The sequence below is a fragment of the Salmo salar genome, chromosome ssa21, assembly GCF_905237065.1.
Source record: "Salmo salar chromosome ssa21, Ssal_v3.1, whole genome shotgun sequence".
Lineage (NCBI taxonomy): Eukaryota > Metazoa > Chordata > Actinopteri > Salmoniformes > Salmonidae > Salmo > Salmo salar.
Window position 1 is genome coordinate 28,338,940 of NC_059462.1, and position 27,711 is coordinate 28,366,650.

At 42.4% G+C, this 27,711-nt stretch overlaps 1 protein-coding gene across 1 annotated transcript in view; it reads right to left on the minus strand.

Annotated features, from left to right (window-relative positions):
* LOC106582116 (follistatin-related protein 1) overlaps nucleotides 1-27,711 on the minus strand; it is a 57,710-nt gene that overhangs the window by 23,541 nt on the left and 6,458 nt on the right. The window contains exon 3 of the mRNA XM_014164869.2: nucleotides 8,180-8,281. Within this exon, the coding sequence (XP_014020344.1) occupies nucleotides 8,180-8,281 (102 nt within the window). The remainder of the gene's footprint in view (nucleotides 1-8,179; nucleotides 8,282-27,711) is intronic.

The window sequence follows — 27,711 nt, forward strand, 5'->3', positions numbered from 1 at the left end:
AGTACCAGCAAAACACCAGTCTCAATGTCAACAGTGTCATGACATGGCCCTCTTTGGGTATAGCGAGTACCATCCCCCTCTCTCTCGCCACCTCTCTCTCCCTCCAACACCCAGGTTCTGTTATCTCAGGTCATAAATTCCTGGAGGAGACTCTCTCCCCCACGGCCATGCAGTATAGAGAGAGAGTTTCACAGTAGAACAAAGGAACTTCTTCTAAATCACAGAACGTGAGAACTGAACAATATCCATGTTTTGGAGAATGTGTAAACGGTCGGTGGAGTAGCCAGCTACGACCCGATCCGTTTTGTTTCATTTTGTGACCTCATGAAAGACAATACAGCCACATTACCATAACTCTGTTTATACAGGAGCCTCCGTTATGAGGTTTGTGTCTAATTATTGTATAAAATGAATGAGTAAAGATTAAACTATTTGTGAAATTATGTAAGGTGATGTTGAACCATTAATGTGAGAGAATTGTATTCCCTTCAAAGTTTAACTTAGTCATTGGCCCGCTCCGTGAGCACAGACATGATCTGGCTCATGGGACAGCTCTTTTCTACTGTTCCTAATAAAACCCCCACCTGGAGAAATCCTCTTGAGACCATGCGTACCTCGACTATCGAGGGGGCGAAGGTTTGCGTAGAGACCACAAAACTTCAGTATAAGCTAAGGTTGTAATGGTTGTTGAATTCCTAACCAAACCACGTGGAGCATTGGCTACACGGGTGGAAATGGTTCAACTCTGAGACTATATTTCCCGACAGAATAAGAGCAAATCTTCGATACTAATTACTAGTCTGCAGCTAGGAATTATGTCGACCTGGAATGCGAAGACCGACAACCGCTGAAACATCTATGCTATAAGAACATTTCTGAATGGGACTCTGACGTATCCATTCTAACCATGAGAGACTTCTTGGAAGCAGATGGAGAGACGAGCCGATGAACTTTCCAACAGAAAGATGGACGATTCCAACAGAGATCTCTGACGACACACTGAGCGTAAATATATATTGATTGCAGTGATTCCCGAATGAGTGAGCGTTCATGTGCAAAGGATTAGCATTTCAATCAATATAATTATCAACTGTATAGTGACTCTTGTAATTCCCGCCCTTCTCAGTCCTCACCCACTTCCCTTTGTCCACCAAGCCGGGAACCTCCCCTATCATTTCATTGTAACCATATCTATATCCATGTTTGTTTGTTTATGCATTTCTGTGATTATTTAGTTAGTTAGTAAATAAATGATTAAGACAATTGATGTATGGATGATTGATAGCGAAGGCTGGGTTCGTGCAGATAACCAACAACTTATGACGTTTGGAATGAGACTAACGTGAGGTAAAAAATAATTCATTAATTAGAAGACTAATTGATCAGATATTAAAATATCTGAAGAGTTATATTAGGAAAATTATAACTTTGTAATCTGAAGATTTTCCTTGGTGGCCCGACTTCCTAGTTAATTATATTTACATGGTTAGTTTAATCACGTAATAATAATTACAGAGAATTGATTTGATAAAATAACACTCTTCAATTAAATGATGCCAAAGACACGACAACTGTGAAGAGGTGACTCCGGGATGCTGTCCTTTTAGGCAGAGTTGCAAAGAAAAAGCCATGTCTCAGACTGGCCAATAAAAAGAAAAGATTAAGACGGGCAAAAGAACACAGACACTGGAAAGAGGAACTCTGCCTCGAAGGCCAGCATCCCAGAGTCACCTCTTCACTGTTGAGATTGAGACTGTTGTTTTGCGGGTACTATTTAATGAAGCTGCCAGTTGAGGACTTGTGAGGTGTCCGTTTCTCAAACTAGAATGTTATATACTGTATATAGGGGATACAGCCATCCCAGCTCTGCAGATTTTGCTGCAAAGTGACATATTCATTAGATCACTTGTTTTAGTGCTGTCCATATGAACAGTGCGCTTGGAAAGTATTCAGACCCCTTGACTTTTTCCACATTTTGCTACCTTACAGCCTTATTCTAAAGTGGATTAAAAAAATTATCCTCAGCAATCTACACACAATACCCCATAACGACAAAGCGAAAACAGGTTTTTATAAATGTTTGCCAATTTATTACAAATAAAAAACAGAAATACCTTATTTACATAAGTATTCAGACCCTCTGCTATGAAACTGGAAATTTATCTCAGGTGCATCCTGTTTACATTGATCATCCTTGAGATGTTTCTACAACTTGATTGAAACTAAATTCAATTGATTGGACATGATTTGGAAAGGCACACACATGTCTACAGTTGAAGTCGGAAGTTTACATACACATTAGCCAAATACATTTAAACTCCGTTTTTCACAATTCCTGACATTTAATCCTAGTAAATATTCCCTGTCTTAAGTCAGTTAGGATCACCACTTTATTTTAAGAATGTGAAATGACAGAATAATAGTAAAGAGAACGATTTATTTCAGCTTTCATTTCTTTCATCACATTCCCTGTGGGTCAGAAGTTTACATACACTCAATTGGTATTTGGTAGCATTGCCTTTAAATTGTTTAACTTGGGTCAAACGTTTCGGGTAGCCTTCCACAAGCATCAAACAATAAATTGGGTGAATTTTGGCCCATTCCTCCTGACAGAGCTGGTGTAACTGAGTCAGGTTTGTAGGCTTCCTTGCTCATACATGCTTTTTCAGTTCTGCCCACAAATTTTCTATAGGACTGAGGTCAGGACTTTGTGATGGCCACTCCAATACCTTGACTTTGTTGTCCTTAAGCCATTCTGCCACAACTTCAGACGTATGCTTGGGGTCATTGTCCATTTGGAAGACCCATTTGTGACCAAGCTTTAACTTCCTGACTGATGTCTTGAGATGTTGCTTCAACATATCCACATAATTTTCCATCCTCATGATGCCATCTATTTTGTGAAGTGCACCAGTCCCTCCTGCAGCAAAGCACCCCCACAACATGATGCTGCCACCCCCGTGCTTCACGGTTGGGATGGTGTTCTTTGGCTTGCAAGCCTCCCTCCCCCTTTTTCCTCCAAACATAACGATGGTCATTATGGCCAAACAGTTATATTTTTGTTTCATCAGACCAGAGGACATTTCCCCAAAAAGTATGTTCTTTTTCCCCATGTGCAGTTGCAAACTGTAGTCTGGCTTTTTTATGGAGGTTTTGGAGCAGTGGCTTCTTCCTTGCTGAGCGGCCTTTCAGGTTATGTCGACATAGGACTCGTTTTACTGTGGATATAGATACTTTTGTACCTGTTTCCTCCAGCATCTTCACAAGTTCCTTTGATGTTGTTCTGAGATTGATTTGCACTTTTCACACCAAAGTACGTTCATCTCTAGGAGACAGAACGCGTCTCCTTCCGGAGTGGTATGAGGGCTGCGTGGTCCCTTGGTGTTTATACTTGTGTACTATTGTTTGTACAGATGAACATGGTACCTTCAGGCATTTGGAAATTGCTCCCAAGGATGAACCAGACTTGTGGAGGTCTACAACTATTTGTCTGAGGTTTTGGCAGATTTTTTTTGATTTTCCCATGATGTCAAGCAAAGAGCCACTGAGTTTGAAGGTAGGCCTTGAAATACATCCACAGGTACACCTCCAATTGACTCAATTGATGTCAATTAGCCTAACAGAAGCTTCTAAAGCCATGACATAATTTTCAAGCTGTTTAAAGGCACAGTCAACTTAGTGTATGTAAACTTCTGACTAACTGGAATTGTGATACAGTGAATTTTATGTGAAATAATCTGTCTGTAAACAATTGTTGGAAAAATTGTTTGTGTCATGCACAAAGTAGACTTTGCCAAAACTGTAGTTTGTTAACAAGACATTTGTGGAGTGGTTGAAAAATAAGTTTTAATGACTCCAACCTAAGTGTATGTACACTTCAACTTCAACTGTATATAAGGTTCCACGGTTGACAGTGCATGTCAGAGCAAAAACCAAGCCACGAGGTCGAAGAAATTGTCCGTGGAGCTCTGATACAGGATTGTGTCAAAGCACAGATCTGGGGAAGGGTACCAAAACATTTCTGCAGCATTGATGTTCCCCAAGAACACAGTGGCTGCCATCAGTCTTAAATGTTAAGTTTGGAACCACCAAGACTCAGACAGGGCTCTAGAGTTCCTCTGTGGAGACAACAAAGTAGTGGCAGGTAGTTTGCCCCCGGTGATGCGTTGTGCAGACCGCACCACCCTCTGGAGAGCCCTGCGGTTGTAGGTGGTGCAGTTGCCATACCAGGCAGTGAAACAGCCTGACAGGATGCTCTCAATTGTGCATCTGTAAAAGTTTGTGAGGGTTTTATGTGACAAGCCACATTTCTTCAGCATTCTGAGGTTGAAGAGGGACTGTTGCGTATTCTTCACCAAGCTGTCTGAGTAGTTTGAACCATTTCAGTTTGTCCGTGATGTGTACGCCGAGGAACTTAAAACTTTCCACCTTCTCCACTTCGGTCCCATCAATGTGGATAGGGGGGTGCTCCCTCTGGTGTTTCCTGAAGTCCATGATCATCGCCTTAGTTTTGTTGACATTGAGTGAGAGGTTATTGTTCTGTACCACACTCCCAGAGCCCTCACCTCCTCCCTGTAGGCCGTCTCGTCATTGTTGGTAATGAAGCATACTACTGCTGTGTTGTCTGCAAACTTGATGACCGAGTTGGAGGCAAGCATGGCCATGCAGTCATGGGTGAACAGGGAGTACAGGAGGGGGCTGAGCGCGCACCCTTATGGGGCCTCTGTGTTGAGGTTCAGCAAAGTGGAGATGTTGTTTCCTACCTTCATCACCTGGGGGCGGCCTGTCAGGAAGTCCAGGACCCAATTGCACAGGGCGAGATTGAGACCCAGGGCCTCAAGCTTAATGATGAGCTTGGAGGGTACTATGGTGTTGAATGCTGAGCTGTCGTCAATGAACAGCATTCTTACATAAGTATTTCTCTTGTCCAGATGGGATAGGGCAGTGTGCATTGTGAAGGCGATTGCATGATCTGTGGACCCATTGGGGCGGTATGCAAATTGAAGTGGGTTTGGGGTGACAGGTAAGGTGGAGGTGATATGATCCTTGACTAGTCTCTCAAAGTACTTCATGATGACAGAAGTGAGTGCTATGGGGCGATAGTCATTTAGTTCAGTAACCTTTGCCTTCTTGGGTACAGCAACAATGGTGGCCATCTTGAAGCATGTGGGGACGGCAGACTGGGATAGGGAGAGATTGAATATGTCTGTAAACACACCATGCTCTGTGCATCCTCTGAGGACGTAGCTAGGAATGCCGTCTGGGCCGGCAGCCTTGCGAGGGTTAACATGTTTAAGCGTCTTACTTCACGTCGGCCACGGAGAAGGAGAGCCCACAGTCCTTGCTGGTGGGCCGCGTCGGTGGCACTGTATTATCCTCAAAGAGGGCAAAGAAGGTGTTTAGTTTGTCTGGAAGCAAGACGGTGTCCGTGACATGGCTGGTTTTCCTTATGTAGTCCGTGATTGTCTGTAGACTCTACCACATATGTCTTGTGTCTGAGCCGTTGAATTGCGACTCCACTTTGTCTCTATACTTGCATTTTGCTTGGTTGATTGCCTTGCGGAGGGAATAACTACACTGTTTGTATTCCGTCATATTCCCAGTCACCTTTCCATGGTTAAATGCGGTGGTTCGCACTTTCAGTTTTGCTCGAATGCCGCCATCTATCCACGGTTTATGGTTAGGGTAGGTTTTAATAGTCACAGTGGGTACACCTCCTATGCACTTCCTTATAAACTCACTCACTGAATCAGCGTATAAATCAATATTATTCTCTGAGGCTACCCGGAACATGTCCCAGTCCACGTGATCAAAACAATCTTGAAGCATGGATTCCGATTGGTCAGACCAGCGTCGAATAGTCTTCATCACGGTACATCCTGTTTGAGTTTCTGCCAATAGGAAGGGAGAAGCAAAATGGAGTCGTGGTCAGATTTGCTGAAAGGAGAGCAAGGGAGGGCCTTGTATGCATCGTGGAAGTTAGAGTAGCAGTGATCCAGTGTTTTGCCAGCGCGAGTGCTCCAATCAATATGCTGATAGAATTTAGGTAGCCTTGTTCTCAAATTTGCTTTGTTAAAATCCCCAGCTACAATAAATGCAGCCTCAGGATATATGGTTTCCAGTTTGCATAAAGTCCAGTGAAATTCCTTGAGGGCCATCGTGGTATCGGCTTGAGGTAGGATATACACAGCTGTGACAATAACCGACAAGAATTCTCTTGGGAGAAAATACTTTCGGCATTTGATTGTGAGGAATTCTAGGTCAGGTGAACAAAAGTACTTAGAGTTCCTTTTTTGTTGTTACAATTACAACACAAGTCGTTAATCATGAAACATACACCTCCGGAGAGATGTTTATTTCTGTCGGCGAGATGCACAAAAAATCATGGTGGCTGTACTGACTCTCGTGGCAGGGGGTATTTGTTTAGAGTGTTTCGGGGTTTGTTGGGCTATGTGTTTATGTAGAGGGGTGTTTTGTTTAGAGTGTTCCGGGGTTTTGGTTAATGTTCTATGTTAGTATATTTCTATGTTCTAGTCTAGTTGTTCTAGTTCTATGTTTAGTTTATTGATTTGGCCTTCAATTGGAGGCAGCTGTTCCTAGTTGCCTCTGATTGAAGGTCCTATGTATAGGGGTGTTTTGGCAATGGGAATTGTGGGTAGTTATTTCCTGTTTAGTGTATGTAGCACCTGACGGGACTGTTTAGTGGCGGTCGTTTGTTTTTGTATACGTGTTTCTTTTTTGTTTTTTCCTTCTTTTATAATAAATAAGAAGATGAGTATACATTTTCCCGCTGCACCTTGGTCCATTACATACGACGACCGTTACAGTTACAATCCCTGATGTTTCTCTGGAAAGCAACCCTTGCACTAATTTTGTCTACCTTGTTATCTAGAGAATGGACATTAGCGAGTAATATACTCCTAAGCGGTGGGTGGTGTGCGTGCCCCGAAGTCTGACCAGAAGGCCACTCCATCTTCCTCTTCTGCAGCGACATTGTTTTGGGTCACCCTCTGGAATCAGTTCAAATGCCCTGGGTGTTTCGGACAAAGGATCCGCTTCGGGAAAGTCGTATTCCTGGTCGTAGTGCTGGTAAGTTGACGTCACTCTGATATCCAATAGTTCTTCCCGGCTGTATGTAATAACACTTAAGATTTTATGGGCTAACAATTTAAGAAATAATACATAAAAAAACAAAATACTGCAAAGTTTCCTAAGGATTAGAAGTGAGGAGGCCCTCTCTGTCGCCGCCATCTTGCCTTTTGTTTCTTTTCAGTAATAAGGCCTGATTCATGCAGTCTCCTTTGAACAGTTGATGTTGAGATGTGTCTGTTACTTGAACTCTGTGACACATTTATTTGGGCTGCAATTTCTGAGGCTGGTAACTCTAATGAACTTATCCTCTGCAGCAGAGGTAACTCTGGGTCTTCCTTTCCTGTGGCGGTCCTCATGAGAGCCAGTTTCATCATAGCGCTTGATGGTATTTGCCACTGCACTTGTAGAAACTTTAAAAGTTCTTGACATTTTCTGGATTGACTGACCTTCATGTCTTAAAGTAATGATGGACTGTCGTTTCGCATTGCTTATTTGAGCTGTTCTTGCCATAGTAGGGCTATCTTCTGTATACCATCCCTACCTTGTCACAACACAACTGATCGGCTCAAACGCATTAAGAAAGAAAAATATTCCACAAATTAACTTTTAAGAAGGCACACCTGTTAATTAAAATGCGTTCCAGGTGAATACCACATGAAACTGGTTGAGAGAATGCCAAGAGTGTGCAAAGCTGTCATCAAGGCAAAGGGTGGCTACTTTGAAGAATCTCAAATATAAAATATATTTTCATTTGTTTAACACTTTTTTTTGGTTACTACATGATTCCATATGTGTTATTTCATAGTTTTGATGTCTTCACTATTATTATACAATGTAGAAAATAGTAAAATAAAGAAAAACCCTTGAATGAGTAGGTGTGTCCAAACTTTTGACTGGTACTGTTTATACTTAAAATAATATATGGGGTATTGGAAAATATGCAGACAATTACACATTACTGTTGATGTAAGTCACATGAAAAGGTCCTGACTTTTCAAAAATTCTTGGTTTCCTACCTTGTCAGGACATTCTGGTCACTTGTGGTCCCGATAATGAACACACACACACACTCACACACACGCCTCACCTCTATACACAAGCAGCTGGGCTCTCCCTTCTCAGTGACGACACACTCTCTTCCTGCTCCACAAAACACATTGGCACACACCTTACTCTTACTCTGCACCTCCTGAGGAAAGAGAACACACATTGTTAGTGCTGAAAACAAACACACAGCTTTGGCACATGAGCACACTGTCAGCACAAACACACACACAGATGGGTAGTATTTCTGTTACATGTATTTTAATTACTGAGTATTCTGTATGTTGTATTGCACTGGGCTTAACTACATTCCAACGTATTTTGTAAGAAGATACCTTGGAAAGCTGTAATTTGTATCCTATTTCTTTATAGCTAACTAAATGTATTTGTAAAAATGTATAATTTCAAAGAATGCTGAGTATTACTCGAATTATCTCCACCCCAAAACAAGGCCAATGACAATACCCAGTGTGCTTTGTAGTTGTTAATTTTCACACATACATTTTGGTAATTTAGCAGATGATCTTATCCAGAGTGAAAACGCATTCAACTAAGGTATATAAACAACAACATATCACAGTCAAAGAAAGTAAGAAGTTTCTGTAACCGTTAATGAGAATGTTGTTGCTGTTCTACAAAATACATGTGTAGTAATTAAGTACAATACTTTGCAAAATCTATATTATATTTTATTTTGATACATTGGTCTTTAGGGTCATTTGCAGTTGTATTTTGTAATATATGCACGGACGCACGCACACACAAACACAGGACAAAATACAGCATTTACATGTCTCAGACACAAGGCGCCACTGTTGCCCCATTCTCAGAAGAGCCAGTGTTCTTCAGAATATAATTAGTGGTTTCACATGTAGGGTGAGGTTCATTGGGCTCCTATCACACTCCCTATCAGGATACTATCAGTTTCGCTGATGCAATCACATGAAAGAGACAGCATAACTCAGAACCCCTCAGGAACCACAACAAAACATTCAGCAAACGCGCACACACGCAAATTGCTTGTGAATTTACAGCTATCTACTGTAATTATAAATTAACATACAGTACTGTAAAGAGCAATGCATTATGGGGGCTCAACGGCATTCAACTACACTGCTGTACAATTTTACTTCACCTTTATTTAACTAGGCAAGTCAGTTAAGAACAAATTCTTATTTTCAATGACGGCCTAGGAACAGTAGGTAAACTGCCTTGTTCAGGGGCAGAACGACAGATTTGTACCTTGTCAGCTCGGGGATTTGAACTTGCAACCTTTCGGTTACTAGCCCAACGCTCTAACCACTAGGCTACCCTGCCGCACTGTATTACCTGTTTTGCTGTATATTCACAGCAACATACTGTGAATTATGGTAAAATGTTGTGGGAAGGGAAAGAATCGCTGCCTCCTTAACATATTTAGAGCCGTGCCTTGTAAAGGGGCTATATTTGTTGAACCTGTTAGTGATAATACTGTACTAATTGAACTGATATGTGCTATTACTGGCCTAATAGGTGCAACAAATATACAAACATGCACGCTGATGACTGCCTCTCTAGCGGGGCACAATTTTTGTTACAAACTCCCAGAAGACACGGTGGCTATCTCATTGCCATAACAACCGGTAATTGTCCTTAAATGGGGCCAAGGCAGTTCCCTTCCAACAGAGCACAGACAGGTTCTCTCTCTCTACCTGAGTGAAGGTCTCTCACACTCATTCCTGTTTGTGGCAGCTGTTAGTTACCATGTCAACTACGTCATGCTCACCTCAAGAAACGACATAGTGTAAATAGGAAGTGGCCTGTAGTAAAAACCTTAGCCAACACAATGTGGCGATAGGGACAATTCTTATATTAGTAATAAGGCAGTTAAGAACAAATTCTTCTTTACAATGACGGCCTACAACGGCCAAACCTGGGCCAATTGTGTGCCACCCTATGGGACTCCCAATCACAGCCAGTTGTGATACAGCCTGGATTCAAACCAGGGTGTCTGTAGTGACACCTCTAGCACTGAGATGCAGTGCCTTAGACCGTTGCGCTACTCGGGAACTCGAGTGTAGTGTACCGATTCGTGATGGCATCATTAAAAGTGTGTGTGTGTGGGTTGGTTCTTCTATCCCTGTGGGGACTGAAAATCCCCAAAAGTCCCCACAAGGATAGTTAAACAAGGAAAATGTCTCCCTTGTGGGGACATTTCCCACATCCCCATGAGGACAAAGGCAATGTTTAGGCTTAGGTTTACAATTAGGGTTAGAAATAACATAAGGGTAAGGGGTTAGTTCGTTAGGGTTGGGTTGCAGGTAGGGTTAAGTTAAGAGTTAGGGGTTAGGGACAATATGATCTTTAATGTAAATACATTTTAGGTCACCACAAGGACACAAGCTATGTGTGTGAATAGTAGGAAAATACTAACTGTATATGTATCCTGTGGAGAAGATATGACCTCATACAGAACACACACTAACAGTCATTTTGGTTTTGTTCATTCTCTTTTATAATGTTAAATGTTTCTCTTGCACTTTCTTTACGTTGATTCTCTATTTCTGTGCTTTTGTCTCTCCTGAAACAAGGGCAGTATACTTGCCAAGTCCAGTTCACATGAGCAACAGGCCAGCCAATCACCAGCTGCCAAGCACAGCTCTGGGAGTAGCTTTACAGCCCTCCCAACTACCCCCTCCCTCCTCATTTTCAATGTGTGTGTGAGTGTGTGTTTAAAACAGGGTGTATCCACATCTGGAGTCTGAGCTGTGTTTTCCTTTGGGCCCGTTCCCATGGTCTATGTAATTCTTACCCCACCCCCTCCTCGGCTCCCCTGTTCTTCGCTCTCCTCCCTCCCGTGTGTGTGTGTGTGTGTGTGTTAGCGCGTGCGTGTGAGTGAGTCATGGAATGTGGGAGAAATCCCTGAAGGCTCCTGTGACCTGCCATCTCTCCAATCAGCTTTCAGGAAGCTAATGACAGGCTAACATGGAGGTCATATGGGGGCTATACAGCCTGTTGTAGTGTACCAACTACTGACCCTTACCAGAGAGAGAGAGAGAGAGAGGAAGGGGCTATACAACCTATTGTAGTGTACTAACTACTGACCCTTACCTGAGAGAGAGAGGAGGGGGCTATACAACCTATTGTAGTGTACCAACTACTGACCCTTACCTGAGAGAGAGAGGAGGGGGCTATACAACCTATTGTAGTGTACTAACTACTGACCCTTACCTGAGAGACAACCAGTCTGTTCATTTGGTGGAAAGGCATATACGCACACACACAAATACACACTAACACACAACCCTGTTTGGTGTAAAAGTTAAAACACACTCACACATCCCCCCCCTTCCACACAACACACAGCTGAGGTCATACTATAATACTTCTTCAAATGCTTCCCTGAGGGTTGGTGGAGTAGTGGTCCATTCAGACAGTTAGCTACAGATGGCCAGAGACCAGAGAGATGAGCCTGTTGAAACCTGCAGTCTCTCTCTCTGATAACCCTAGCAGAGTAATGGATGTGTTGCTTAGTTTAGTCTAGCTCCAGCTACACCTCTCCAAATATCGCCTGCAGGACCACCATTCATTTTAGCTAAGAGAGAGCAGTTTTTGTTCCACCAGCTCTGAATGGGGAGTTTCTATGGTGATGGGGGATGCGAGGCTCAGAGAGACGCATGTCTTACTGTCCTATTGACAGGGAGAAGGTCAAGCATCACCTAGGAATACAGTCATATCAGAAAGATATACATTCATATACACAACTAGCATACACATGCAAGCAGGCACACACACACTGAGGCTCTTAAAATATTGTGTTAAGTAATGGCCTTTGTGTTTTACGTTATCAGTTCAAATAAACAATCTGTCTATTCTGAGCCAATAGCAGCCAAGAGCTGTCTGGGTGTGATTAATGACTGGCCAATAATAAACCCCAACTGAGCCAATCGGAAACCAGAGCTGTCTGAGCGTGATTAATGATTTGCTTATGAATGTGTATTGATCAGTCTTTAAACATTTTGAGGCACTACAATCTCGCTAGTCCCTTCCTTCAAATCTCTCCCTCTCTCTCCAGATGAGGGAAGTGTATTCAGACATCACAGCTCTTCTCTACCATTCTCTGTCACTCTATAAGCCATGTAATACATTTTTATTAAAACTGAAAAGCTGAAATGTCTGGAGTCAGTAAGTATTCAACCCCTTTGTTCTGGCAAGCCTAAATATTTTTTGAATGACTCTCATCTTTGTACCCAACACGTACATTTATGTGTAAGGTCCCACAGTCAAGCAGTGGATTTTTTTTTATATTTTTCTCCCCAATTTCGTGATATCCAATTACGATCTTGTCTCATTGCTGCAACTCCCCAACGGGCTCAGGAGAGGCGAAGGTCGAGTCAAGCATCCCTCGAAACACCAAAACGCCCTTTTTAACACCCGCCCGCTTAACCCGGAAGCCAGCCGCACCAATGTGTCGGAGGAAACACTGTTCAACTGACGACCGGTATCAGCCTGCAGGCGCCTGGCCCGCCACAAGGAGTCGCTAGAGCGCGATGAGCCAAGTAAAGCCCCCACAGCCAAACCCTAACCCGGACGGCGCTGGGCCAATTATGTGCCGCCCTATGGGACTCTCGGTCACGACCGATTGTGACCCTGCCCGGGAACGGACACAGATTCAACCACGAAGAACCTGGAGGTTTTCCAATGCCTCGCAAAGAAGGGCACCTATTGGTAGATGGGTAAAAATAAAACAAAAGCAGACATGGAATATCCCTTTGAGCATGGTGAAGTTATTAATTACACCTTGCATGGTGTACCAATACACCCAGTCACTACAAAGATACAGGCATCCTTCCTAACTCAGTTCCCAGAGAGGAAGAAACTTCTCAGGGATTTCACCATGAGGCCAATGGTGACTTAAATATATAATGCCTGTGATAGGAGAAAACTGAGGATGGATCAACAACATTGTAGTTACTTCACAATACTAACCTAAAATGACAAAGGGAAAAAAATTACGCCTGTACAGAATAAGAATATTCCAAAACATGCATCCTGTTTGCAATAAACACCAAAGTAAAACTATAAGAAATGTGGCAAAGAAATTAACTTTTTTGTCTTGAATACAAAATACAAAGCATTATGTTTCGGACAAATCCAACACAACACATCACTGAGTGCCACTCTTCATAGGAAGAAAAAGAGTGATGGGAGAAGAAGAGGAGAGAGTGGGAGAAATTATAGGAATTGAGCTGCAGAAAAAGAGTCAGAAAATCAGAAACTGGAAGAAAAAGTGGGGATGGGTGAGAGGTCTGAACTTTACTTTATGTCCTGAACACAAATAGTTATGTTTGGGGCAAATCCAATACATGTCACAGAATACCACTCTTCATATTTTCAAGCATGGTGGTGGCTGCATCATGTTATGGGTATTTTTTTTATTTAACTAGGCAAGTCAGTTAAGAACAAATTTTTATTTTCAATGACGGCCTAGGAACAGTGGGTTTACTGCCTTGTTCAGGGGCAGAATGGCAGATTTTTACCTTGTCAGGTCAGGGATCCGATCTTGCAACCTTTCGGTTACTAGTCCAACACTCTAACCACTAGGCTACCTGCACCCCATGCTTGTCATTGGCAAGGCCTAGGGAGTGTTTTAGGATAAAAAGAAACAGAATAGAGCTAAGCACAGGTAAAATCCTAGAGGAAAACCTGGTACAGTCAGCTTTTCACTAGACACTAGGAGACAAATTCACCTTTCAGCAGGGCAATAACCTAAAACACAAGGTCAAATATACACTGGAGTTGCTTACCAAGACGATATTGAATGTTCCTGAGTGGCCTAGTTACAGTTTTGACTTATACTGAAACTCTATGGCAAGACTTGAAAATGGCTGTCTAGCAATGATCAACAACCAACTTGACAGATCTTGAAGAATTTAAAAAAGAATAATATGCAGATATTGTACAATCCAGATTTACAAAGCTCTTCGAGACTTACCCAGAAAGACTCACAGCTGTATTCACTGCCAAAGGTGATTCTAACATGTAATGACTCAGGGGTGTGAATACTTATGTAAATTAGATATTGCTGTATTTAATTTTCAATACATTTGCAGAAATGTTTAAAAACATGTTTTCACTTCGTCATTATGGGTTATTGTGTGTAGATGTGTGAGAAAAAAATATTTAATATATTTTGAATTCAGGTTGTCATGTAATAAAATGTGGAATAAGTCGAGGGGTATGAATACTTTCTGAAGGCACCGTATGCCCATATAAAACATATAAGTAATATACATATAGTACCAGTCAAAAGTTTGGAAACACCTATTCATTCCAGAGTTTCTTTATTTTTACTATTTTCTACATTGTAGAAAAGTAGTGAATACATCAAAACTATGAAATAACACATGGAATCATGTAGTAACTCAAGTTTTTTTAAACAAATCAAAATATATTTTATATTTGAGATTCTTCAAAGTAGCCACCCTTTGAGGGGCATCAGTCTTCATAATAATGTTCATTGTGACGAAACGTGCAACCCATGAATAGCAAGAGTTGATGTGTGAAGAGGTGATCTCTGTAGTAATGTTCATGCATGTATGAATTAATAATTAATTAATATTTACCGTTCTCATTCTAGGAGTGGATTTTCTTCTTTTTTTGCAGAGTTCACAACCTACTACACTTGTGAGAAACAAGTTTTGGTTTATTTAATAAATAACCATAATTTTTTCATTGTCTTTTATTTGGAGTGTTCAATGTGAGCAATGAGACTCTGTCTGGTTTCTCTTTCCTGATAATGTTGAGGGAGCGCGCTCCTGAGCATGTGTCTGGTTTCTCTGTCCTGATAATGTTGAGGGAGTGCGCTCCTGAGCATGTGTCTGGTTTCTCTGTCCTGATAATGTTGAGGGAGCGCGCTCCTGAGCATGTGTCAGGTTTCTCTGTCCTGATAATGTTGAGGGAGCGCGCTCCTGAGCACGCATAGCAGTACCTGGCCAACTGCTCAGAAAAGTAGCAAAGTGTTTTTTTAACATCAATTGCAAATGATAATATATTATAATTATAGTTCCTCACAGTAAGATATTTAAAAATAATATGAAAAAAAAAAATTCAGGTTTCAAACAATTAAGTATGTTTTCAAAATGCATTTTTCCTCAAGCTCACATTGTAAAGTGGTGGGAGATGCACTGATAGCCTGTTGCTTGCACTTGAATGGTGAATGAGAGCCAGGCTTCAATTACCAGTTGAGAAATAACAATAGTAGGCCAAGCTTTTTTTTAACCATGCACTAAAACTGTTTTTAACACAATCGCATTCAGAATTGTTGCCAATGAATGGGCTTATAAAAGCACATGTTTTATTCCAGCAGCAACCAGCTGAGGAGCTGCAGGAGAAATCCAGCTCAAAATAGGCTCTCTATGCTGCACCCGTGTCATAGTTGTGTTGGATAAATGATACATGATGACTAACGAAAATACACACAGGCCAATTTTATTCCACTAAATTATGCAAATTGACCTATAGATCGATAAGTATGATGGTCAAATGTATTTACATCGACTAGTATTTACATCACTGAATAAAAAGCATTATTTTGCAATGGGATTTATTTTTCACCCGGTCATTTCTTGGCCGGTTTTATTTATTGGCTTAAAAAACAACAACTCTAAAAGCAAGCAATTGCCGGCTAACGGAAACCCTGGCGGCCTGCACGCATGCAAGCACAGATCATTAGAGCAGGAAGTATGGTATAACGTAGCACCATAATAGCACCGCATATGGAATGGGAGGTGATGTAGTAAGAAGAAACCAGTGTACACCCACACATCACAGTGGGGGTTTAATTTCATAAAATGGGATTACTTCTGCGACTGGTTTACTTTCTCGTTGAGTGTATATATGCATGTGCGTCCACATGTGCACATTTGTGTGTAATGATCAACTGAGTCAGCAGTTGGATTGATGCTTCCTGTTGTGGGGTCACTTTACAACCTCCATTAGTCCCTTCCCAGGATGCACCACTGCACTCATTACCATACAGAACGTTGATAGCCAGTTTAAAGCAAGGATAAAACCCATCCCCCGACTCCTTCTCTGCTCCCTCTCTTTTCACCTGCAACAGAATCTGTAACTATTTTTTAAACAACAGTATTGCTAACAGCAACCACAGTAAAAGGTCAGTGAGATTAGTGTTAATCAATGCTATACATAAGCAATAAGGCATGACGGGGTGTGGTATATGGCCAATACACCACGGCTAAAGGCTGTTCTTACAAACAATGCAACGCGGAGTGCCTGGATACAGCCCTTAGTCATGGTATATTGGCCATATACCACAAACCCCCAAGGCGCCTTATTGCTATTATAAACTGGTTACCATCGTAATTAGATCAGTAAAAATGAATGTTTTGTCATACCCGTGGTATACGGTCTGATATACTACGGCAGTCAGCCAATCAGCATTCAGTGCTCGAACCACCCAGTTTATAATTTGAATTAACAAACCAATGCCCATATACATACACCCCTCTACAGAAATGTGTAAGGGGAGTTTAAACATAATGGCTCACAGACTCTCTTTAGCTCACCATGGATGACATCATGCCTATACTCCCCTCCCAATGAAACATTCATAGCTCTCAGACACATGTTTCTTATTAAACTCCAACGGGGAGGGGTGGAAAGGAGAGCGAGGGAAAAAAAGAGCACGAAGGAAAGATACCCTCTCTTGTACCCAACAAGAGAGGTAAGAATATGAATAAAAGGGAGCCAAAATCTCATCAATATCTGGGTAAGAGGGTATCTGGGTAAGAGGGATGTTCCCCCAAACTCCCTCCTCCATCCCCGTTTCCTATTTCCCTCCCCTCCCTGCTTCTCTACACAACTCCCAGCCTCCCCAGGGTTGTCCTAGCCTATGCACACAACTCAGACCCAGGCCAATGCCAGTCCAAACCAGGCCAGAGAGAGAGGAGAGGACCTCTCTGCTCGGCTAAGGGACACATTGGAGGATAGCCCAGAGGAAAAAATACTTTACAGCAGTTTTAATTATAACGTTTTATAATATTTTGGAGGAATATTTTTTTTTCTCCAATGTCAGCTCCTTCATTTCTAAATGTCTACTTTTAATTATCCCGAAACAGACCTGTATCCTACAAAAACTACATATGGATCTTCACACTTTTGAGCCTAAGTTCCAACTAATCAAGCTTTCATCATACCTTTACTCCACCGAGTACAATTTAAAGGAGTTATGGGAGTTAGGGAGGGAACCCCTGCTGAGCAACCAGTAGTGAACTGAAATGACCTGCAGTGCATTAGACACCACACTAGAGCATGACAGTGTTTTCTCATCCTCCTCTGAGCTGAAACACCTGGTTCCTATTCCATGCATTTATATTGGATTGAGAGCGGAATGACCAGTATGTAGCTGTGATGAGGAAACAGGGTGATATAAGGAACAGTTACAGAGAAAAATTACATCCATACACATAGGCTCTCTGGTAGTCTTTGTTCCATACACATTGGCTGTGTCCGAATATTTGTACTTGCGTTCTAAATAGTAAGCATTTTGGGTATGTGAAAATGAAATACATATATTTTTTGTATGTGTCACGTCTACTCCCGCTCCTCCCCTCTGGTAGTCGACATCACATGTATACTAACCACCAATAATGGCATCCATCCTTATGCGCACCTGCACGTCATCATGAGGCACACCTGGACTCCATTACCTCACTTATTACCTCCCCTATATCTGGCACACCCTTAGGTCCTTTCCCCATTCAGTATTGTGTCTAGGTTAAGACGCCACTACTATATTGTTTTGGTCCATGTTTGTTGGTTTATTAAACGTGCCACCTGCTTCTCGACTCTCAGCGTCTTCATTACAATATGCATTAAATACCAGGACGTCATACTCATTTAGGCTTTTCAGCTAGCAGAATTCACTGGACATTATTGAGAAAGGGAATTGTCTTTCCAGACCCACATGTTCGACAACAGCTGATTATCAGAGGTGACAAGCTGTAATTTTTCTTTTTTAAAACAGAATGCCGGGAATCAACGCAATTGCACATTAGACTACACATTCTCAGTATGTATGAGACAGTATGTTGACATTTTTTGCTTACTACATTCGTTTTTACTAAACAATACGTTCTAAATAGTATGCAGTACGATTAGTACATAGTATGTCATTTTAGGAAGTAGTAGGCAAGACAGACTTCGGACATGGCCACAGACCAGTGTTTGTGTCTGGTTCTCTGGCCAAATGAAGCAAGAGAAAATACCATCTTGTATTGATCTGTATTTGTTTCTTGGAGATGTCATTTTGTTATATACGTATCTGTAATGGAATCCTGTATGATGTCATTATAAAGCTGCACATTCCATATCTCGTAAGTGCATGAGATTCAAGATCATGTCAAAAAGGAAGTAAAACAAAGACAAATGGAGGGAGAGGGTGAGAAGGGGGAAAGAGAACGAAATAGGTTGAGAGAGAGAAAGAGAGCAAGCGTGAAAGAGAGAAAGGATGAGAAAGAGGTAGGGAGAGAGAGAGCGAGAGAAAGAGGGAGGGAGAGAGAAAAAGAGGGATGGAGAGAGAATGCGAGAGAGAAGAAAGCAGGGTGAGAGATGTAGAAAGGGATAGAGAAAAATAAGTAGCAAATGAAATAGTGAGAAGAAAGAGTGAAAGAAAAAGAAAATGAAAGCTGTTAGTTAGGAAGTTGTCATGGCCTGAGCTTATAAGCACATCTGCTGGCTGTTACAATGTCACCAAGAAAATAAAGTCCCTATAACAGAGTGCCACCAATTAACCCAGCGTCGTCCGGGTTAGGGCAGGGTTTGGCCGGCAGGGATGTCCTTGTCCCATCTCGCACTAGCGACTCCTGTGGCGGGCCAGGCGCAGAGCATGCTGACACGGTCGCCAGGTGTACGGTGTTTCCTCCGACACATTGGTGCGGCTGGCTTCCGGGTTAAATGGGCATTGTGTCAAGAAGCTGTGTGGCTTGGTTGGGTTGTGTTTCGGAGGACGCAAGGCTCTCGACCTTCACCTCTCCCGAGTCCATACGGGAGTTGCAGAGATAAGACAAGACTGTAACTACCAATTGGATACCACGAAATTGGGGAGAAAAACAAAATCAGAGTGCCACCACCACCCTACCTAACCCAGTGGGCACATGGCACAGTCAGGACAATGACACCTCTGTCCTGTTGCCTCCATTTCCATTGCTAAATCCAAGGCGGTGGCTTCTCTTTCTTTCTCTGTCCATCTCTCGTGCTGACTTTGTGTCCCACTTTCATTATCCATACCCTCACCTTTCCTTCTTTTCCTGTATCCCTCTTTATGTGAAAATATCTTATTTCTGTTGTAAATGATCCTTTCTCTCCTTCCCAGCTCCCCCACCCTGCCCCTCTCTCCCTTATCCTCCCTTCTCAATCCCTCTCTTACTGTTCTCTCTCTCTCCCTCTCTCTCCACCCCACTTCTCTCCCTGCCTGTTCTTGGCAGCCCTCCAGTCTGTCTGGGTGGGAGGGCTCAGACCCAGGCCCAGACCAGAGGAATTGGTAGTTTCCCTGCCCCAGACACTACTCCCTCCATGGGGCCACAGTCAGGGCTAATGGCTGAAAGTGTGTTTGGCAAAGGAAGTGGGCCTGTTTGCAGACCTCTACAGTACAAGATGGAATATGTAGAATGGACAGCCATTTTGGGGACTGGAATGTTCAGATGCATGTTGGAGACCACGGTTATCATCAAAGTTCAATACACTGTGTCAATTCAAGTGTTCCGCCGAGTCGGATAGGTCCGTGTCCATTTTCTACATTGAATTATTGTGTCAATAACCATTTCATATTGAAGCTGCACTGAAATTAGGCTGTGTGTGTGTGTGTGTGTGTTATATTTTGTGTGTCTCCCAGGGCTCTGCTTGGTATTAATTGCCCGCCAATTTGGGCCCGATGTTTGGGCATGCTGCCAAGTGCTATCTTTGTGCCTGGTCCTATCCCCCGACACACACACACACACACACACACACACACACACACACACACACACACACACACACACACACACACACAAGATGAAGAGAGATGGAGCTAGCTACAGAAAAGAGAAGCTAGAGAGAGGGATGATGGTGTTATAAAGCAACCATAGAAGGCAGTGAGGCATGACGTCTTTGTACTGTGTGTCCGCGTGTGCGTGTGTTTCTGTGTCTCTGTGTCTCTGATGAGGATAAGAGAGCAGTACAGCTGGTTAATGAGGATTCCTTTCATGACTAGACAAGAGTGAGGAGATCACACAACATGGCCATAAAACACTGGCACACACTCTGTCTCTCAATTCAAAGGGCTTTATTGGCATGGGAAACATACGTTTACATTGCCAAAGCAAGTGAAATAGATAACAAACGAAAGGGAAATAAACAATAAAAAATGAACAGTAAACATTACACTCACAAAAGTTTCAAAGGTATAGAGACAATTCAAATGTCATATTATGTCTATGTACAGTGTTGTAACGATATGCTAATGTGACCCGATTCAGGAAACTAGGCGTATGTCGCAAGTCTTCACAGGAGAGCTGTTTGAACGTAAAACATGTATTTTAATCAAAATGTGTTTCTTGGCAGAAATGCCTTCTCGAACATGTGAAGTTCATGTGCCTTAATATCAAACTTGTATTCCATCTGTAAATGCAAATACAATTGTTAAATTACGAGCCTAGTCTGTTTAGTTTCAGATATTACACATTTCTCATTTTGACAGAACGTGGTTTCATTTCAAGTGTACTGTTAGCTAGCTAACGTTAGCTGGCTGGGTCGCTAGCTAACTTTGTGTATGATCTTATTCTTCGTCTCTCAGACACATTTGCTTGACTAGTTATAGCCATAGAACCTACCTGCAGATTCAGGTAGGGTAGTAACGTCATGAGTTGTGATTATGGTCCATTGTTTAGCTAGCTACATGTCTTAACAAAATACATTTTGGAACGCTCAACACCCGTTGAATATGTCCGGTGTCAGTAAACGTCGGCAACAAAGCATAATTAAATTGTTGCCAGCAGCACTGTTACAGTCACCAATGCCCTGGATAACATGAAAACTGCCTAACCAGCTCTGCTAGGGTGAGTAAAATGGTCAGAGTGGGGTGTTCTCTCATTATGTGTCTGGAAGTAGCTAGCCAATGTTAGCCATTTAGCTTGGGTCGTTGACTGTGGTTGTGAGGTCAGAGCTTTTGGATCAATCCTACTTATTGGCCAGAGCGTCCAGCGTGCGCTCTGAACGTGAAACGCTCTGAATTTACGAACAAACAATCTGACAGCACAGTTGCAGGTACCAACGCTCTGGATAACATACCAGCCTACATTTGTCAATAATAGCCACAGTGGTCTATATCCCCCCTCAAGCCGATACCACAACGGCCCTCAAAGATCTTTAATGGACTTTTTGCAAATTGGAAAACACATATCCTGAGGCTGCATTTATTGTACCTGGGGATTTAAACAAAGCAAATTGGAGGAAAAGGCTCCTGAAATTCTATCAACAAAAATTGTAGACCTCCACAAGTCTGGTTCATCCTTGGGAGCAATTTCCGAACGCCTGAAGGTACCACATTCATCTGTACAAACAATAGTATGTAAGTATAAACACCATGGGACCAAGCAGCCATCATACTGCTCAGGAAGAAGACACGTTCTGTCTCCTAGAGATGAATGTACTTTGGTGCGAGAAGTGCAAATCAATCCCAGAACAACAGCAAAGGACCGTGTGAAGATGCTGGAGGAAATAGGTACAAAAGTATCTATATCCACAGTAAAACGAGTCCTATATCGACATAACCTGAAAGGCCGCTAAGCAAGAAAGAAGCCACTGCTCCAAAACCACCATTAAAAAAAGCCAGACTATGGTTTGTAACTGCACATGGGGAAAAAGATCGTAATTTTTGGAGAAATGTCCTCTGGTCTGATGAAACAAAAATATAACTGTTTGGCCATAATGACCATTGTTTTGTTTGGAGGAAAAAGGGGGACGCTTGCAAGCTGAAGAACACCATCCCAACCGTGAAGCACGGGGGTGGCAGCATCATGTTGTGGGGGTGCTTTGCTGCAGGAGGGACTGGTGCACTTCACAAAATAGATGGCATCATGAGGTAGGAAAATTATGTGGATATATTGAAGCAACATCTCAAGACATCAGTCAGGAAGCTAAAGTTTGGTTGCAAATGGGTCTTCCAAATGGACAATGACCCCACGCATACTTCCAAATGCTACCAAATACTAATTGAGTGTATGTAAACTTCTGACCCACTGGGAATGTGATGAAAGAAACAAAAGCTGAAATAAATCATTCTCTCTACTATTATTCTGACATTTCACATGCTTAAAATAAAGTGGTGATCCTAACTGACCTAAGACAGGGAATTTTTACCAGGATAAAATGTCAGGAATTGTGAAAAACTGAGTTTAAATGATTTTGGCTAAGGTGTATGTAAACTTCCGACTTCAACTGAATATACTCTATTCTATACTATGCCACGGTATCTTAATCCAATGCCGCTCTGCCATATGTATATATTCTTAATCCATTCCTTACTTAGATTTACGTGTATTTTGGGTATATGTTAGATATTGTTAGATATTACTTGTTAGATATGACTGCACTGTCAGAGCTTGAAGCACAAGCATTTCGCTACACCCGCAATAACATCTGCTAAACATGTGTACGTGACCAATACATTTGATTTGATTTGGCAGGAGGTTAGGAAGTGCAGCTCTCTCTCTCCATTTGTGTGTCTTTGCATGCCTGCCTGCGTGCGTGTGTGTGAATGTAGAACTAGAACAATTAGAGCATTCCTGAGTAAAAAAGACAGAGGACAGGCTGTACTGTACCCCATGTTCCAGCTCTGTTCACTCCTCCTTGGCATGGTATTTATAGCCCAGGCAGCACCTTCCAATGAGAGAACAGTCATCAACAGCTTCACAGCATGGTGACTGGGATGCAGCAACTCTGTCACTGTCAGCTCTAGTAAGGATATTACCCATCAGCTTGGGAGGCAGTTCCTCTACTATGACTCTAAAGTAGTCTGCTAAATGTAGTTTTGTGATTCTATGACCAATAAACACAAGAACGTGTATTTGTTTATACAGTAGAACAAGTGAAAAACTCATGGCAAACAATCAGTATCTACCATTTTGATCCTATGTCCTACATCATGTCCTTCAGCTTTGAGAGTACACACTAAGAAAAGAGGATTCCTCAAGGGTTCTTTGGGAATTTGAGCCCTTCTATGGTTCTTTGCAGTGATAATTAAAATACAGGGACGGCCGCTCATTGAAATAATTTGGGCTGTGTTTAGCACAAAGCTCTTTTTGTGCAACCGTGATTGCGAGTGTCATTCCAGTTTATCTAATCTGTTATGTTATGTGATTGCATGCTATATATGACTATATATAGTGATGGTGTCTTGGGTAATACTCATGTATGGCCTTGTGTTAATTGAGAATGGTTGACAATATCAATGGTTCTCAATTCTCTCCTCGGATCTCCAGCAGTTCAAGATTTAGCACACCTGATTGAACTTGTACATTGCCATAACAATACCTATGGAATTTTAACCTCTTGAGGATACCCTAGGATAGGGGGCGCCACAGCGCATTTTGAAAAAAAATCGTTCCCATTTTCAACGGCCTACTAATCAAACTCAGAAGATAGGGCATGCATATACTTATTATATATGGATAGAAAACACTCTAAAGTTTCTAAAACTGTTTGAATGGTGTCTGTGAGTATAACAGAACTCATTTGGCAGGCAAAACCCTGAGACATTTTCTGACAGGAAGTGGATACCTGATGTGTTGTATTGAGTTCTAACCTATCCCATTGAAAAACACAGGGGTTTAGGAATATTTTGGCACTTCCTATTGCTTCCACTAGATGTCGCCAGTCCTTTCACAGTGGTTTGAGCCTTATAGAGTCAAAACTCAGTGAATGACAGGAGTTTGAAATTGGTCACAGGGGATGGGCCATCACCATTATGACGCCGGCGGCCATGTCTGCCCCCACCTTTGGAAACGGTTTTAAAGGCAGTGAAATCATCCCCCTCGAATCTTATTGGCTCTCTTGGTGTTAGTGGCCCTGAACATTTATTTTATACAACGTTTGACATGTTTGAACGAACCTACATGCGCGAGGATTGCTTTCAGTATGAAGTGCAGAGCTGCGTTTGGAGAGAGCCATAGGACGCGCTACCAACATCAGGCTAATGGAACGTGAAGTATGGACTTTTTGACCGAAAATACATCTGTTGTGGACCTGGGATGCTTTCTGATGAAGACAACTAAAGGTAGGCGATTATTGACAATATTATTGAAGATGAGATGGTTCATACTGTTGCATCCAAGATGGCGCCGAGCACTGTATATTAGCTGATTTTCTGAGTATCGCATCTCCTTTTATCGCAAAGTGTGATTACCCAGTAAAGTTAATTTAAAATCTGGTATGACGGGTGTTCTCAAGAGATATTCATCTATAAATGTTAGATTGACAATATACATTTAAAAAATCGTTATAGTATAGCAATTTATTGAAACGTAGCATTGTTTACCGGGACGCTTTTGAGGGGAAATTAGGTAGTCAACGTCAGACAGAGATGTAAAATGCTGTTTTTATATATAAATATGACCTTTATTGAACAAAAGAATGCATGCATTGTATAACATGATGTCCTAGGGGTGCCATCTGATGAAGTTTGTAAAAGGTTAGTGCTACATTTAGCTGTTTATTGATAATATGTGATGGAAGTGGTTGGTCGGAAAATGGCTATGAAGCTGCTTTTTACGATGGACTCATCTAATATAATCTAATGATTTGCTTTTCCTGTAAAACCTTTTTGAAATCGGACGACGTGGGTCGATTCAGGAGAGGTGTATCTATAAAAAAAAAAAAAATATATTTTTAATTTTTGTAAAAAATTATGATAATTTTTTAATGCTAATTGGCGATATGATTTTTCGCTGGATTTTGATCCCGCTAACGGGATCAGATGCTCAAGAGGTTTTAACAGACCAAAAAATGTGGGTTCTTCAAAAGGATCTATAAAGAACCTTTGATATTGAGAATGGTTCTATAAAGAACTTTTCTTGCTAACGAACCCAAAAGGGGTTGTAACCATAGCGGAACCCTTATTGGTGCTATATAAACTCAGCAAAAAAAGAAACATCCCTTTTTCAGGACCCTGTCTTTCAAAGATAATTCGTAAAAATCCAAATAACTTCACAGATCTTCATTGTAAAGGGTTTAAACACTGTTTCCCATGCTTGTTCAATGAACCATAAACAATGAATGAACATGCACCTGTGGAACGGTCGTTAAGACATTAACAGCTTACAGACGGTAGGCAATTAAGGTCACAGTTATGAAAACGTAGGACACTAAAGAGGCCTTTCTTCTGACTTTGAAAAACACCAAAAGAAAGATGCCCAGGATCCCTGCTCATCTGCGTGAATATGCCTTAGGCGCTAAAGGGAGACAGGACGGACAGCTGATCATCCTCGCAGTGGCAGACCACGTGTAACAACACCTGCACAGGATCGGTACATCCGAACATCACACCTGCGGGACAGGTACAGGATGGCAACAATAACTGCCCGAGTTACACCAGGAACGCACAATCCCTCCATCAGTGCTCAGACTGTCCGCAATAGGCTGAGAGAGGCTGGTCTGAGGGCTTGTAGGCCTGTTGTAAGGCAGGTCCTCACCAGACATCACCGGCAACAACGTCGCCTATGGGCACAAACCCACCGTCGCTGGACCAGACAGGACTGGCAAAAAGTGCTCTTCACTGACGAGTCGCGGTTTTGTCTCACCAGGGGGATGGTCGGATTTGCGTTTATCGTCGAAGGAATGAGCGTTTCACCAAGGCCTGTACTCTGGAGCGGGATCGATTTGGAGCTGGAGGGTCTGTCATGGTCTGGGGAGGTGTGTCACAGCATCATCGGAGTGAGCTTGTTTTCATTACAGGGAAGACATCCTCCTCCAGGTTCAAGTCCGGGCTCTGGCTGGGCCACTCAAAGGCATTCAGAGACTTGTCCCGAAGCCACTCCTGCGTTGTCTTGGCTGTGTGCTTAGGGTCGTTGTCCTGTTGGAAGGTGAAGCTTCACCCCAGTCTGAGGTCCTGAGCACTCTGGAGCAGGTTTTCATCAAGGATTTCTCTACACTTTTCTCCGTTCATCTTTCCCTCGATCTTGATTGGTCTTTCAGTCCCTGCCACTGAAAAACATCCTCACAGCATGATGCTGCCACCACCATGCTTCACTGCAGGGATGGTGCCAGGTTTCCTCCAGACGTGATGCTTGGCATTAAGGCCAAAGAGTTCAATCTTGGTTTCATCAGACCAGAGAATCTTGTTTCTCATGCTCTGAGAGTCCTTTAGGTGCCTTTGGCAAACTCCAAACAGGCTGTCATGTGCCTTTTACTGGGGAGTGGCTTCTGTCTGGCCACAGAGTGGCTTCTGTCCGCCATAAAGGCCTGATTGGTGGAGTGCTGAAAAGATGGTTGTCCTTCTCGAAGGTTCTCCCATCTCCACAGAAGAACTCTGAAGCGCTGTCAGAGTGACCATCGGGTTCTTGGTCACCTCCCTGACCAAGGCCCTACTCCCCCAATTGCTCAGTTTGGCCTGTCGGCCAGCTCTAGGAAGAGTCTTGGTGGTTCCAAACTTCTTCCATTTAAGAATGATGGAGGCCACTGTGTTCTTGGGGACATTCAATGCTGCATAATTTATTATAGTATCCTTCCCCAGATCTGTGCCTCGACACAATCCGGTCTCTGAGCTCTACGGACAATTCCTTTGACCTCATGGCTTGGTTTTTGCTCTGACATGCACTGTCAACTGTGAGACCTTTATATAGACAGGTGTGTGCCTTTCCAAATCATGTCCAATCAATTGAATTTACCACAGGTGGACTCCAATCAAGTTGTACAAACATCTCAAGGATGATCAATGGAAACAGGATGCACTTGAGCTGAATTTCGAGTCTTATAGCAAAGGGTACGTATGTAAATAAGTTATATCTGTTTGTTATTTTTGGTAAATTTGCAAACATTTCTAAACACTTGTTTTCGCTTTGTCATTATGGGTTGTTGTGTGTACATTGATGAGGAAAACTTTTATTTCATCAATTTTAGAAAAAGGCTGTAATGTGGAAAAAGTCAACGGGTCTGAATACTTTCCGAATGCACTGTATATCGACTGTGTGTGAGTACAGAGGTTGTCTATCCACTGTGTGTGTATAGGGAGGTTGTCTATCCACTGTGTGTGTATAGGGAGGTTGTCTATCCACTGTGTGTGTATAGGGAGGTTGTCTATCGACTGTGTGTGAGTACAGAGGTTGTCTATCGACTGTGTGTGAGTACAGAGGTTGTCTATCCACTGTGTGTGTGTGTAGGGAGGTTGTCTATCCACTGTGTGTGTGTGTGTAGGGAGGTTGTCTATCCACTGTGTGTGTGTAGGGAGGTTGTCTATCCACTGTGTGTGTGTGTGTGTGTGTGTGTAGGGAGGTTGTCTATCCACTGTGTGTGTGTGTGTGTGTGTGTAGGGAGGTTGTC